The sequence below is a fragment of the Oryzias melastigma genome, linkage group LG20 (genome assembly GCF_002922805.2).
Source record: "Oryzias melastigma strain HK-1 linkage group LG20, ASM292280v2, whole genome shotgun sequence".
Classification (NCBI taxonomy): domain Eukaryota; kingdom Metazoa; phylum Chordata; class Actinopteri; order Beloniformes; family Adrianichthyidae; genus Oryzias; species Oryzias melastigma.
The window spans coordinates 2,534,830-2,551,031 of NC_050531.1; the positions used below are offsets into that span (position 1 = coordinate 2,534,830).

General features: G+C 36.8%; 1 protein-coding gene across 1 annotated transcript in view; it reads left to right on the forward strand.

The window, feature by feature from the left end:
• LOC112151069 (pinopsin) overlaps window positions 1-16,202 on the forward strand; it is a 51,225-nt gene that overhangs the window by 5,472 nt on the left and 29,551 nt on the right. The window contains exon 2 of the mRNA XM_024279715.2: window positions 9,065-9,393. Coding sequence (XP_024135483.1) covers window positions 9,065-9,393 — 329 coding nt within the window. The remainder of the gene's footprint in view (window positions 1-9,064; window positions 9,394-16,202) is intronic.

The window sequence follows — 16,202 nt, forward strand, 5'->3', positions numbered from 1 at the left end:
CATTTTTTCTTATTGTCTCAATGAAAATAAGTAAAACATCACAGTTCAGGAGACCCGAGCAGGCTGCCCCAGGAAAGGCAGAACGATTGGCTAGAACTTCAACGTCCTGAACAGACTAGAAGTGATTGACATGTCCTAAAACAAATAGACTTTCAATGAATCTAAATGAGAAACCGATTCCAGAAGCTTCTTCTGGTTTCAGTAGAACCGCGTAAATCATAACGGTTCCTACTTGGAACCTAATTTCAGCGCCCCACTCTGGTCATGGATGACATCACCAACAGGCGTCTGGTTCTACACTGACTTTAGCAAAGGAAGTTTTGCATTTTGATTCAAATCTTTTCCTCTACGAGTTGTTTACTTTGGTGTGAAGTGTCATCCTTAAACCATCTGGATCTGCTCCTGCTGGTGGAGCTGTCCTGTGTGGCCTAGTGGTAGAGTGTCCGCCCTGACACTAGAAGGTCCTGGGTTCAAATCATACCACAGACTCTAAAAATGGGACCCAATGCCTCGACGGTTGATGTTATGAGACTGGATTGGGGGTTAAACCACCAAATGGTTCCTGAAGGCAGCTGTGTCTGCAGCTCACCACTCCCCCAGGGGAGGGGTCAAATGCAGAACTGATGGGACTTCTTTGTAGATTCAGCTTTGTTCCATTCATCTGCTGTTTTGGATCCACCGTCATTTATTTGTAGTAGAAATAAAACTTCCGATAACATTTGGAGGATTTATCTCTTTTTCTTGGAGGTGTTTAAAAGTCATTAAAACAAATGTTTAAACTCTTGAACTGTCAAGTGTGAAAAATCTAATTTGGGTTAAACAAGCAAAAGATAAAATAACTAAAATTAGATTTTTAGCAGAACTCTGATCAAATCATTCTGAGTCACATTTTTCCACTTTCTAATGGGTGAAATAAAGCTGTCCGGGTTCAGTTTGTTTCTTCTTTCTCTGGAGCTTCAGGATCAACAGAGTCAAATCTTTCTGACTTTACACGCTTTACCTTTTCAGGGGGATTTTAAATTAAAGTGCAGTTGGATGTTGCTGCTCCTGAAGCTGGTTTTCGGGTTTCCTCTGAGGAGTTTGCAGGAAGGAGCTTTTGTCTGACAGCTCCTCTCCATTATTGGCCTCCCCATGGGGGAGAGCGCGTGTAGTTCAGGGTCATTTACATGTCGCCTGTAGTCTCTTTTGGATCACGTTTCTTTTCCGGATCTCGATGAGGCCACAGTTTTCAACACAAACTGATTTAACGGAAAGAGAAATTGATAAACGAGACTCTACTTTTAGTGTCAGACATCCCAAAAGGCTTTCTGTACGTTTTTGGCACATAAAAACTCAATCGCACTTTCAATGATTTCAGCAATCTTGATATCAAAACGTTCAGCTCATTCAGGACATTACTGCTTGTATTTTTAGTATTTATTCATAAACGTCATAGTTTTTGAAATATTGAGCAAAATATGAACAAAGGAAATAAATAAGAAATTGCTCAAATCCTTCAAAAACTTTGTGTACTTTGAAACTAGTCTCTGCATAATTTTAGATACACACAAACTTCAGATCATTCAGCATCTCCTGAGTTTTTAGGATCATTGGAAGTTTTACCTTTTTTTGGCAACATTCTAGCCGTTTAAGGCTAATTTAGATAATTTTACAGTTTTTTCGAATTCTTTAGAGTTTAGCTAATATGTTAGCATTCTGTTAGCTGTTTTGGCCCAAAATGGAATTGTTCTTATTAATTTGAAATTTAGCAAATTTTTAGCATTAAGCTTGCTATTTTGGCTGATTTAGACATTTTTCCTTTTTTGGCTAATTTAGAGTTGGGCTAATGTTTTAGCATTATGCTGGCTGTTTCAGAAAAATGTGACATTTTTTTTATTTATTTGGAACTCAGCTAATATTTTAGCATTATGTTTGCTATTTTGGCAAATTGGGATATTTTTCCAGTTTTTTGGAATACTTTAGAGTTTAGCTAATGTTTTAGCATTAACATTAGGTAAACTAAATGTTTTTGCTGATTTGGAATTTAGCTAATATTTTGTATTTTGCTAGCTATTTTGGCTAATTTACACATTTTTCCAGTTTTATTTGGCTAATTTTAAGTTTGGCTAATGTTTTACGTTTATGCTAAAATATTAGCAAAATCAGACATTTCTCCAGTTTTTTAGACTAGATTAGAATTTAGCTAAATTTTCAGTATTATGCTAGCTTTTTTGGCTAATTTAGACATTTTTCCAGTTTTATTAGGCTAATTTGGACTTTAGCTAATGTTTTTGCATTATGCCATCTGTTTTGGCAAAATTAGACTTTTTTTGGCTAATTTGGAATTTAGCTAATATTTTAGCATTAGGATAGCTATTTTGGCGGTTTAGACATTTTTCCAGTTTTATTAGGCTAATTTTAAGTTTGGCTAATGTTTTACGTTTCTGCTTAAATATTAGTATAATCTGAAATTTCTTCAGCTTTTTTGACTAGATTAGAATTTAGCTAAAATTTCAGCATTATGCTTGCTATTTTGGCTAATTTAGACATTTTTCCAGTTTTATTAGTCTAATTTGAAGTTTAGCCAATGCTTTTGGACTATGCCATCTGTTTTGGCAAAATTAGACCTTTTTTTCGCTAAATTTGGCAATTATCTAATATTTTAGCAAGCTTTAAGTTTCAGCATTTTCAGCTATTAGCTCTTGTATCTTCAGCAACAACATTCAGCTTACATAGTTCACTCTAGCATTAATGCAGTTGATGCCATCTATGAAGTTGTCTGTGTTTCCCGTAAAAATGTGAGATTCAAGATTAAAAGCGGTGAATGATCCGCTGTGGACGTTCCAGGAGAGCCGTGGTCTCACCGGCTCAGGCAGGCTGCAGGAATGGAGGGATGGCCATCAAACATTCATGAAGCTTCAGAGATTGACGACTGGAATTGATCCCAAAGTGGACGAAAACAAAAACAAGCAGCCAAATAAAAGCCCTGCTCGGTCAGTTTGCTTCACGTCTTATGAGGCGTGGATGGTTTGATGCTGATGCCTTTAAAAGGCGCTAAGATCTAACTTTATTAGGTTTAATTGCAGCCTGAGGAAAAGATTTAGCTGTGTCTGAGTCGAGGCTTCAGAATTCACATAAAGCTGCAGCATCTGCATGGCAGGAACATTAAGTTTGGGCTACAGGCTCGCAATTTCCAGCAATTTGTTTGCATATAAATGGATTTCCAGTGCACTCTTGGTTGATATAAAAGCACTCAAAGTGAGGCAGATTTCAATTGTTCAGTCTGTTTGCTGGGATTTATGTTTATGCAGAGCTGGAGCTTCAAAAACGGAATTTAAAGCAGAAACGCACAAAGTACGGCTCCAGCAGTTTATGTAATTGATTACTTTCAACCTTTGCGCATCAAATTTTCAACAGGATTATATATTAAACTGGATATTGGATCCTTTGAGTCTGACTAAACAGAAATGAGACAAGTCTGTTTGGATTAAAGCGGAAGCAGAACCGGTCCTCATTTCATCCTCTGAGCTGCAGAGAGTTCAGCTCATTAATGAGACTTTGTTGACAAGTTTGTCACTGAGTGTCGGTGGATCCAGATCCTTTTATCTAGAAGATTTTCCTCCATTTTCTGTCACAATTTAGAAAAATACTCTTTTGATCAGAACCAGAATCAGAACCAAACAGAAACTGTTTCTGGTGCTCCTCCATGGTTAGAATTTGTCAACAGTTTCCAAATACTAACTTAAGGTTTCAATTTGTTAAAAAAGTACGAACTGTTCAAAGAACCTCTTCCAATGAAAAGCTGATGTAAACGGACATAAACGCAGGTTCTAAAGTCTCCAGGTGTTCACACGACTCACGACTACTCTCACTGAAAAAGTAAAAAAATAAAGTAGTTTGATAAAACTAGATTTTTTTCTGAAAATATAAATTAGCTTATTGGCAGAATTTTTTGCCTTTTTCAATTGAAGCTTTTTCTATCAATTTCTTGAATCTGTTTTTGCTGAGGATGAATCCACCTCACATTTTCAGGTTACCTCATAACCTGATTACAGAAACCAGATTACTTTCTTTGGCCTCCTTATATATCCCGAATCCTCCTCACATATTAGTGGCATTACTTTCTGTGGATTCGGGGCAGATTTCGCAGAGGGGGCAGACAAAAACTTTATTTCGGGGCAACTGCTTCCCGATTGGTCAGAAGGAGAAAAGTGAGAGGAAGAGAAATAAAAAGAGGGCATGTAATGAGTGCAGAGACGATGAAAGATGATTAGCTGTGATGCTGACTCAGGACGAGGACAGCAGGTCATTTCCTTTAACATGAATCCATTGCGCAGGAGAACCGGGCCGCAGGTGAAAAACTCATTAAAATGCCGGACAATCAAAGTGGGCCGTGTCTGAATCACAGCCAGAGTTAGGGGCGGGAATTCCCAGCAGGCTTTGGGTACAGGCTGTACAATTGTTGCAGGGGATTAATAGAAAAACTTGTGGCTGTGGAGAGAACTGCAGATAGAAGCAGAACCTAGAAATGTAGAGTTCACCTCTGCAGTCTGCAGAAGACCAGAGAAACCAAAGAAACGGACTGATTTGATCCTTTTGACTTTACCTGTTCTGTTTTCTTTGGTCACAAACAGCTAAAATACAGTTTGGACAAACTGTAATTTCTTTGCAGTAACTCTACATACATTAAAAACTATTAAATGTTTTCTGATTTTAGTCAAAGTTTTCAGACAGTTATAAAAGTTAAAATGTTAAATTTATCTCAAAATATTCAGATTTTACTGCTGCTTTCTTCAGGGATTCTGATAAATCTGTCTTTTCTCCAGCAGACAGATTATCTGCCTAAACGTCACAGCTTTGACACTGGAACGCTCAAAAAATATATAAACTTATAATTTATTTATTTTATTTAACCTTTATTTAACCAGGAATGTCCTGTTGAGATTAAAAAAAACTATTTTCCAAGGGAGTCCTGGCCGAGAGGCAGCAATTTGTGAAATAATAGTACATAAAACAAATAATAGTACAATTACATGACATTACAACTTCTGGATGTATAAATAACACTGGCAGGTTAATGGAGAAGTCCTTGAGTTCATAAACAAACATTTTAATTTCAGGATTCGTTGATAATTGCATAATTTTTTTGTGCACATTTGCATTTATTTCACCACCAATCAATATTTTTTCTGTAAAACGAGCAAGAATTAATGCTTTAAAGTCGGAAGGAACATTAAAAGAGTGGTGGATTTATCTTATTTATTGATTTATGCTTTTTCTTTTATTTCCAGTAATCTGTAATAATTGTTTTGGCTTGTTTTCGATTTCTTTACGAAGTTTGTTTCTTTAACTTTTACTGTATTTATTGTCATTTATGCTACTTCGTTGAGAGACTTTTAAGCTAGAAAATATCAGGAGTTAAAAAAACACTTTGTGTCAGGAATTTACAATCAGAACAGGATTTTTGTTGTGATTTGGTGTTTTTTAATTGCAGTTTTCCGTAAAAACATTCCTGAAGTTCCTCTTCTGGTTTAGCCATTCTTCTGTAAACAGAGAACTTTCATCACAAAAAGTTTTTGTTGTGAAGTCATGAAGTCCAGAAACGATTTGATCACAATTTTACCAGATCAGAAGCATCTTTTCCTTCGATCTTTTAACGTTTATTTAGTGAAAACTCCCGACACTCAAACAGAATCTTTTCCCCGTTTTTGATGCAGGACAGTTTGATTTTGTCTCATAAGCTTTAGTTTCTAACGTAGTTGTGAGTGTGGACGTAACTATAGAAACTGATTGAACAGCAGCAGCTCAAGGCCACAAACTCCAGGCTGAAGCTGCAGCGCTGCGCTCTGAAACGCAGCGTGACGCCTTCAGGAACCACTCATTTAAACAGGACTAATGAGCTCTGAATGAGTAAAGTGTTCCATTAGTTCTGCTTCTCTAAATCCTGCTGAGTATTCTCTTTACCTGTATAGCGTGACATAATGTCACAAAGAAAAAAAAAACACAGCAAGGCGAGTCTGACCTGAACAAACCTGAATCAAGATCAAAGATCTAGAACCTGCAGTTTGATGAAAAAGAGTTTAAGGTTTGAATTTCATTCGTTTTTTTGTTTCATTACCGTGTTTCTAACTAGATAATTCCATTAAGCTCTATGGACCGGATCACTTTAGCCACGCCCACATTTTAACATGTAATTTACAAATAATGAAAAAATAATTTTTTATTGTCATTAAAGATCCACTCCAATTAATATCATGTTTTTAGTGTTATTAAATTGGTCTTGTAGCATTATTTATATATTTGAGGACATTTATTAAAGAATTTTAGATTAAAACTACATTTTTAAATATTTCTTTATCCAAATCGTGGTGTTCAGTTTTTAGCCAATCAGAGCTCTGAACTGTGGAGCTCTGATTATCTGTAATTATGGCCGGCAGGTGAAGAGCCTCAGGACCGGAACGTTAACCTGAAGGTGATGACTAGCTCTGATTCCAGTCACGAGTCCCTCCAGCAGAGGTGAAACCCTGAGCTGCACATTGATGGCGGATGGAGTTTTAGTTTCATGCAAAGAAAACTCTGAAGGAAAGGTGGAATTTTCTGTTTCAATCAACAACTAAACCAAATTGGAATGAAACAGATTTAATTATTTCTGCTCTTTTTTGTTAATGACAAATACACATCTGGCCGTAAGGAAATCGGTTCTGTGAGCAATAAATGATCAAAAATAAGTTTTAATCTAAAGAGAAATTAATAAAAGCCAAAAACGTATTAAAATGCAAAAATGTTTGATCTTCAGTTCCAGTAGTTTGAAATAATTCTGTTGAATTTTCACTAAATTTTAGGCAAATGTTTAGCCCAGGGGTCTGCAACCTCTCACACTAAAAGAACCATTTGGTCCAGTTTTTACAGACCAAAATTCATTATTGTTTAGAAAATACACAACATTTATGTTTTTGTGCCAATTACAAATTATTTAAGACAGTAGCTTTTAAATATTGCAATACAGTATTGAATATCAACACTGTCTATGTGTTTCTAAAGCTGTTTTTATTTATTTTACTTTTGACAGAAGCACACACACACAAGTACTTTCAAAATAAAATATACGCCGTGGTAATTAAGATTTTCCTGCAGTTGAGTAACTTCACAATAAAATCAAGATAGTCAAACATGGTGTTTTTTGTCCTTAGGATTTTGGTGCATCATTTTTCTTCTTTTACTGTCAAATATAAACAAAATATAAGTATAAAAAAAAAAAATTCAAAACATTGAAACTAAACTGAGCTTTTTAGTCTCATTGTTAAAAATGTGAGGCAGAAAACACAAAATTCAAATCCTTTTTAACTGTTTTAAACTCCATTTGTTTGACATTGTCACCACTTTAGAGTAATTTACCAAAATATAAGACTTAGAGACTTTTATTTAAAAACATTACAATAAAAACACATTTAAAGAACATTTCTACAAAATGTCTACGACAGTAAATTAACTTTTGTCTTTGTTTTGTCTCTGTGGTTTGACACACTAAAAGGCTAAACAGAAATTGCAAAACTTAACTAACTCATCAATTATTTGAATCATTAGTATTTTTCTTTAGAGCTCAGAGCCTCAATAAAGGAATAATAGAGCCACAGATTGTAGAAGTCATGAAAACATTTTTGCTTCACTTCCAGGATCCTAAAACACTCCCTCCACCTCCTTCAGGATGGTAGATTCCTCTTTAGTCTCTTTTCACAGTTTCACTCCTTAACATCAGTTCTCCCACATTTTACTCACTTTAAGTCATAAAAACGACTTTGAGAAGACAAATTTGAGACTTTTGCAGAGACTTTATTACTACTTCAGGAGAGAATCTGAACTTTTTGAACATGTTTGTAATCATGATGTGAGATTCTGAAAAACATCAAAGTCCAGGAAGACTTTACAGTCCGTCCCCAGAAGGCCTTCAAAAAATAACCATGTAAATATTGAACAGAAAATGTTCAAGGACAAAAAGTAAAAGTTCAGCAACAATGAAGAAGTTCAAGGATTAAAAAAAAATATCTTGATATAAATTCCTCTTACAAGTTTTGGAACTTGCAAACATTTTCTCTTCTGAAGGGAAGTTTTTAGCAAAGAAAGATGGTTACACCGTGAAATAAACTAAAACAAATGAAGCTGAAAGACTGAAACTCTTAAGTCTCTATTGTTTTTATTTTTTTTCAAATAAAACCTTCACATAATTTCAGAGATTTTCACATTTGTCAGGAAAAGAGGATTTTGTGGAGAATTGAATTTGAACATTTAAGCCTAAACAACTCAGAAAGTGGAGAAAATGGGATTAAATACACCTGAGATAATTACCTGAAGTAGAATCAGCTGAATTATGATCAGTCAGGTGAAAAAAACATGAAGCAGAAATAAAAAGCTAAATTTTCAGCAACTTCAGCTCAGTCCTTTTTATTAAAAGAGAATACAAACATGAAAAAAAAATAGCATTCTAAGTGTAAAAAGTAGACATTTTCTTCGAGATTTTTCAACATATTTACATGAATTCCTGTAATATCCACTCTTAAGTAAAAACTAAGTTTCTATATCTGTTTTATCATTATTTTTTATTAATACTGATTCAGCTTCAGACGCTTTGACACCTTGGAGTGAACAATCACTTCCTTCTCCTCAGGCAGGAAGTCGGGCCGTGACGGACTTTTGTGCAGAATGCTGTTAATGCGGCGCTGGAGCCGACAGATGAAACATGAAAACAAGAGTATCTGCAGCCCTGAGACTGAAAAAGGCTCAAACATTGAGGTGTAAAGGCGTCAGGAACCCACCTTTAAGTTGGTGCCAAACGACATCTACCTGTCACTTCTAATGAATTATTTCAAATTTGAGGCGTCTTTGAGGGACTGATTTGTTACTTGAATCATCTTCATAGCAAATGTGAACGGACATCCTGCTGGAAGTGGTTCTGATCTTATCGCTGATGAGCTGCAGCTTCACAAACGCAGATTAGAAACCATCAAGATGATCAAAGCCACCAGAAAATCGTCTTGACTGAGTGTCTGTAATCCTGAAGCCCGTTCATGACAGCGTCTCTGTCTTCCAGGCATCGTCTCGCTCATTTCTCTGGCGGTTCTGTCCTACGAGCGCTACTCCACCATGATGACGCCCAACATGGCTGACGGCAGGGACTTCCGGCCGGCGCTGGGCGGCATCTGCTTCTCCTGGCTGTACTCGGTGGCCTGGACTGTGCCGCCGCTGCTGGGCTGGAGCCGCTATGGGCCTGAGGGCCCCGGCACCACCTGCTCGGTGGACTGGAAGACGCAGACGCCCAACAACATCTCCTACATCATCTGCCTGTTCACCTTCTGCCTGGTCCTGCCATTCGGCGTCATCGTGTACTCGTACGGAAAGATGCTGCACGTCATCAGACAGGTCTGTAAATGTTGCATCTCATAAAGCTAAAGGTGGATTAAAGTCAAGCTGACAGGAATAGAGGCAGTGAAATCAGTCAACTGTAAATCAGAGATAACCCCCCCGCCAATAGAAAAACAAGTTTATCTGGATCAGACTCAAGACCTCAGCAGGGCTATGCTTCTGATCTGTGACCTGGACTAAACCATGACAGCATCAAAAGGCTCCATCCAATCTGCATGTGTGTGAGTCTGTGATTGTGTGTGATTTGGTGGATATAAAAGAGAAGCATTCAGAATGTGAGCTTCAAAGATGAGGAATGTCAGAGAATCTAGTTTAAGGTCTCTTCCATGAAGCCATAGATCCACTCTGATGAAAATTATGTTGTTTTTTATCACATTCGTTGCATTTTCCTGATTGTGGAGGACATGTTTAAAAGGCCCATATCATGATTTCCTCAAATCTTTCATAGTAAACTATATCCGTATAAATCAGGAGTGTCAAACTCGATCACACGGGGGGCCAAAATCCAAAGCACACTTTAGGTCGCGGCCGAACAGGACAAACATTTATTGAACACTCTAAAACTACATTTTTATAACTTAAAAACTGTAACTTTTTAACATAATTATGAACTAGCAATATAGCATTACCTGCTATATTGCTAGTTTGAATCCTGTAAGCTGAACTGTTAGTTGAAGATGCTGAAATTGATAGCTGAAAACACTGAAGCTGATAGCCAGCTAAAATAATAGCTAAATGCCAAATTACCCTAAGATAACCTAAAAAAAAAGAAAAAAAATATTTAGCCAAAACATGTAGCATGTAGCTGAAATATTAATTAAACTTCAGAATAGCCTAAAAAACGGAATAAAGTCTAAGTTAGCAAAAACAGCTAGCATGCAGCTGAAATACTAGCTAAACTCCAAAATAGAGCCGGCCCCTGGGCCTTGACTTTGACATGTTATATAAATTATCTTATACCTTTGGAACACTAAAAAACTACTTAATTATGAAATAGTTATTTTTGTGGACTCCTTTCATACCCGGAAGTAAAACAACTCGATCTCTGATTCTCTGCCTTTCGCTTCTTGCGGAGAAAGACGGGGGCGCAGCAGACTCTTCCTGAAAGGGGCCGTCTCACATCATGACATCAGCACGTGAGGACCCGCTCGTTTTCGTGGGTATGGGAGGAGCTGCTGTTGAGAATGAGGGTTTTTAAAGGGTTACTTAGAAATGCGTGAACGGACCAAAATACCACTTTGGGTTCTTTATAGAGTGGAATGAACAGTATAATATACTTAAAAGATCAAAAGTTGTTTTTTCATGGTTTGGCCTCTTTAAAGAAAATTAAGCTTAAATTTGCATTTCTGAGTATTTTTTTATTCAGAAATGCAGTTTTCAAAAAGATCATATTTGTGATGTTGAAGACAATTATAAAAGACAAAGGTCCCCTAATTATGTCTTTGTTTTAATTTTTCCCCCCTCTCGGGTTAATGCGGGACAATGAGCCTCCAAGCTCAGTCACAGAGACACAGAAACATCGTGGAAGGGGCTGTCATAGAAACCCTGCCCCCAGAGAGAGAGAGAGAGGGAGAGGGAGAGGGAGAACTAGCTCAGCCTGAATCCTGGATAGCTCCTCGTTTGTTTGTTCGTGCCGCGGCGGCGGTAAAAGTTATGTCACAGATGAAAAGCTGAAGAATGAAAGCTGAGAAATAAGCGGCGGCTTATTTCAAACTGCTGCCTTCATTCATCTAAGAAACAAGAAGCTTATCCTGCAGGTTCTGTTGTTGAAACTTTGAGTTCAGTGCAGGAAACCAGACTCTACCGAAGCTTGGACGTTTTTGCAAATTCTTGAAAAAAGGAAGCAGCTTAGAAAAGAGAGATTACTCGCAAACGTTTGTCCCGCTGAGGCGCTTCATTAAAGCTCAGTGCCGCAGAACCATTCAGCCACCGTCAACTCATCACTGCAGACAAAAACTCTCCTTGTAGTTGTTGTGTCATGTGTGCAGGTTATACTGGAGCAGCGCTGTGTGAGGCTCAGCTGCAGTATGCATGCTGTGATATTGTGGGACTCTTTGTGTGTTTTAGAGACATGCAAAGCCGCAGTTCTCTATCAGGGTTTGCAGCTTTTGGTGACTTTGCTGTTCAAGTGTGACAACTAAACGTAAATGAAGTTCATTAAACTATATTAGTATAAGAATTCTATGTATATATGTGTAGTATAAGTATATAAAGTAATTAGTATACAAAGTATATGTATATAAGTATAAAATAAGTATAAAAAGTGATTATTAAAATAAGAATATGTATATAAGTAGAGTATAAATATATAAAGTAATTGGTATAAGAACTATATGTATATAGGTATAGTATAATTATATAAAGTAAGTGGTATAAGAAGTGTTTGTATATAACTATAGTATAAATATATAAAGTAATTGGTATAAGAACTATATATATATATATATATATATATATAGGTATAGTATATTTATATAAAGTAATTAGTATTAGAAGTTTATGTATATAAGTAAAGTATAAGTATATCAAGTAATTGGTATAAGAAGTTTACGTATATAAGTATAGAATAAAGGAATTAGTATTAGAAGTATATGTATATAAGTATTGTGTAAGTATTCAAAGTAATTATTATATGAAGTATATCTATATAACTATTGCATATAAAGTATTTAGTATGATAACTATATGTATATAAGTATAGTATAAGTATATTAAGTAATTGGTATAAGAAGTATAATATATATAGTATATAAAGTAAATAGTATAAGTATATTCATATAAGTATAGTATAATTATAAAAACTGGTATTAGAACTATAGCTATATACGTATAGTATAAGTATATAAAGTAATTAGCATAAGTATATACGTTTTGTATAAGTATTTAAAGTAATTAGTATAAGTAATCTTCACTCTTTAGAATTCAGGATCAGGAAATCATTACCACAATTGAACAAAACAGAGCGAAGATGATTAAGAAAGATGAGTGTTTTGCTCAGGAAGGATCTGTAGATCTGATCAGTAAAGATGTTACTGCAGCTTTAAGTTTCTAAACAACCACACAGAGATCCACCATCCACGCAGAGAAAATTGGACTACAAAAAACCTTCCAGGAGTGACAAACCTGTCACTTTCAGGCTCCGCCCCGTTTTCTTCATCATCCCCCTCACCTTACATTCAACTACTCCAACTACACAACTCCAACAGCACTGCCAGTAAATTCAAAGACTCGCAGTAGATGCAAACCCAAAAGAACCAGAAGAATGTTGAGTAACGCTTCCTTTTTAGGTATGGTACCTAATGGGTATTTATGTGGTACCCAGTAGGTATGGTTGGACAAAAAAGTATTCAGTCAGCTACCACGTGTGTAAATTCTCCCACCTAAAAAGATGAGAAGGGACTGTAATCTTCATCATAGGTATAACTCAACTAATGAGAAAACAAATCCAGAAAATCACATTGTCTGATTTTTAAAGAATTGATTGTAAATTATGGTGGAAAATAAGTATTTGGTCTCCTACAAACAAGAAAGATTTCTGTCTCAACTTCTTCTGTTAGAGGATCCTCTCTATCCACTCGTTAACTCCACCAAAGAGCTGTCTAAGGACACCAGAAACTAAATTGTTGACCAGCACCAGGTTGGGAAGAATCTGCAGCAGCTTGGTGTGAAGAAATCAACTATTAGGAAATAGAAGACACACAGGACCACTGATCCTATAGTGGCAGACGTGTCCCCCTGCTAAAGCCAGTACATGTGCAGGCCCGTCTGAAGTTTGCTAAAGAGGACCTGATTGATCCAGAAGAGGATTGGGAGAATGTCCTATGATCAGATGAAACCAAAATAGAGTCTAGACTTGTCGTGTTTGGAGGAGAAAGAAGCTGAGTTGGATCCAAAATACACCATACCCACTGTAAAGCATGGGGGTGGAAACATCATGATTTGGGACTGTATCAGATCTTCCCCTGGACCTCCATAAACCTCCTCATCACAGCTTCTCAAGTCAATGTCTATCAGACTTCCTGATGTCCTTCTGGCCTCACGTTCCGCTGCCTTTTCCTCATTCTGAGTCTTCGCTGCGTGACGTCCAGTTTTGTTTCATCGTTGTTCCTGACACGACCAAGCAGAAGAAGAAGAAGAAGATGGAGGTCCCCAAAGGTCAGAGTTCATGACCCAAACGTCAGGCAGAAACTTTGGGAAAAACATGGATCAGTAGGAGGTCAAAGACACTTCTGAAGAGGATCTGGATGATCGACAAAACGTTTTTTTTAAAAAAGACTTTCTGGAAGAAAATTAAAAGATAAAATAATGATTTCTTTAAGCAAAAATATAAGAGTCCTTGTTGTTAAAGTCAGTAGTTGCTCCTGCAGTTGATCCTCAAACATCTTGGTTCTGTGATGTCATAAAACAGTGGATCTGAACTCTTCTGCTGTCTGAGAGCAGAAACGTGTCCCTGTGTGAGTGTTGCTTTTGTAAATGTTTCTGATTTACTTGAACTGCAGAATAATCCATTAGTGGATTGTTGCCTCAGGCTGACGAGCGGCTTTCATTTATTATCATAAATTGTCTTTACTCGCTAACGTTGTGTTTGTGTCTGCTGTTTGATGGCAGGTTTAATGAAGAACCCAACATCAATCTGACCTTTTCTTCTTTGCCGTCTGTTTCTTTTTTATTTGATTGTCAGTTTGTGTGAATTGTTTTTAGTATCTGTGAAATGCAGTTTTCTTTTTAGGCTCGATGGAAAACAGTCTGTGCATTTTTGTCTCCTAACAGTTTTTCTTTTTGAACAGATTCAAATTTCCTTAAATGATAAAAACACGGTTTGACAGAAAGGTCAAAGTTGCAGAATTGTTCTCTGTTGTCCGGCCAAAGGTTTACCAGAAAGAAAGGAGGTCACATTGTGGTGCCGTTACGGTTAAATGAAGTGTTTGTCCTTGGCTCCTCGTGTCCCGTGTTTGCATTCATTACTGGATCCATGAGCAGATCATGGGTCGTTTGCCCATATGTTGGCACGGTTCCACCTCAGGGTACAATTCCCATATGTGCAACCATCAGCTCATCATCTCTACGGGAATCTGTGCCGTCTGAGGCGAAACAAGAAACTAAGTCAGAAAGAGGATGTAGACTTTGCTCTAATTCAGTCACATCGATATTTAAAAACAGATTTCAACATCTTGTCTTTGCTTTACCTTAAGGATAAAAGATGAAATCGAGTCATGATCAAAACCTTCTGGCTTATAAGGTTCTAATCGAGGGCCGGTGTCCTACATGTTTTCTACCCAACCTGCCACTGCGCTCTCCTTCAGATCCAGCCGCTCCTGTCCGGTACAGACAACCCAAAAACCTGCAGCACCTGGACTGTCAACTTCCTGGCTGCAAGTGACTAAGACATTCCCTCCACGTAGTTTACCTGAACTCCACACAAAAGTGTAGACATCTTTGATGATTTTATAATAGCAAATATAATCCTGTTTCTTTCCTGTTGGTTTTAGCAGCAGAGCTGATTATGTTCCCGTGGAGACAATCTAATAACCCCTGACGGTAAACCGTGACTCTTGTTTTTAGTAGCTCTGATGGTTAAAGTCTAGCGAAAATGACTTCATGAGATTATTTTACCACAGTGTTGGTGTAAAAAGCAGCTTTTTGATGGTGTGTGGATGATACACACCGTGACACAGATGTGACGCTCTCCAAACTGGAAAAACTGTGTTGGATCAGCAGTTTTCTGAATCTTTGTCCCCGTAGAACAGGATTGTTGGAAGTTCATCACCTCACTTTACTTTTGCTTTAGCTGGAATCAACCAATCAGCAGTGAGAAGGGCACAAAGTGGTAGATTTTCAAGATCGGGTTCTGCAGCCTGACATGAGAAAAATGTCTGCCGAAAAGTCATCACGTTCAGCTGCTAATGGTTCTGAATTTCATAAAAAAGTGTCCAAAAAAAAACTGCTTTAAACTCAATTATTTCATCCACACGTTAAAGCAGCTAATTTGTTTTTACACCATAAGGTGAATAGTGCTGCCACAAACGTTTATTTTAATAGTCGACTAATCACTCAATTTTTTTTCAGATTAGTCGACTAATGGGGTCATGCGCAAACTGGATATAAAGCACACTTCTTAACCATCATTAACATTAAACTAACGAAAAAATAGATATATAGCATTAACCTCAATAATGCTAGTGTAAATTATGTAAGCTGAATTTGGCCGCTGAAGATGCTGAAATTGATAGCAAAAAACGCTGAAGCTGATAGTCTCTAAAATATAAAAAATTAGCCTAAAAAATTGAAACAAGACTAAGTTAGCCAAAACAGCTGGCATGTAGCTATAATATTAGCTAAACTCAAAATTAGCCTTAAAAACTGAAAAAAAATCCTACATTAGCAAAAATAGCTAGCATGCAGCGCAAACATTTGCTAAACTCCAAAATAGCCCAAAAAAACCTGACAAAATTCTGAATTAGCCAAAACAGCTAGCATGCAGGAGAAATATTAGCTAAACTCCTAATTAGGCTAAAAGACAAACAATCAGAAATTAGCCAAAATAGCTAGTATACAGCGGAAATATTAGCTAAACTCGAAAATAGCCCCAAAAAAACAAAAAAATAAATCCTAAATTAGCCAAAATAGCTAGCATGTATCTGAAACGGTAGCTAAACTCCAAAACAGCCAAAAACAAACAAACAAACAAAAAAAACTAGCCAACATAGCTAGCATGTACCTTAGAATACAAGCTAAACTCCAAAATAGCCTAAAAAACAGAACAATCCTGAATTAGCCATAAAAGCTAGCATCCATCTGAAACGGTA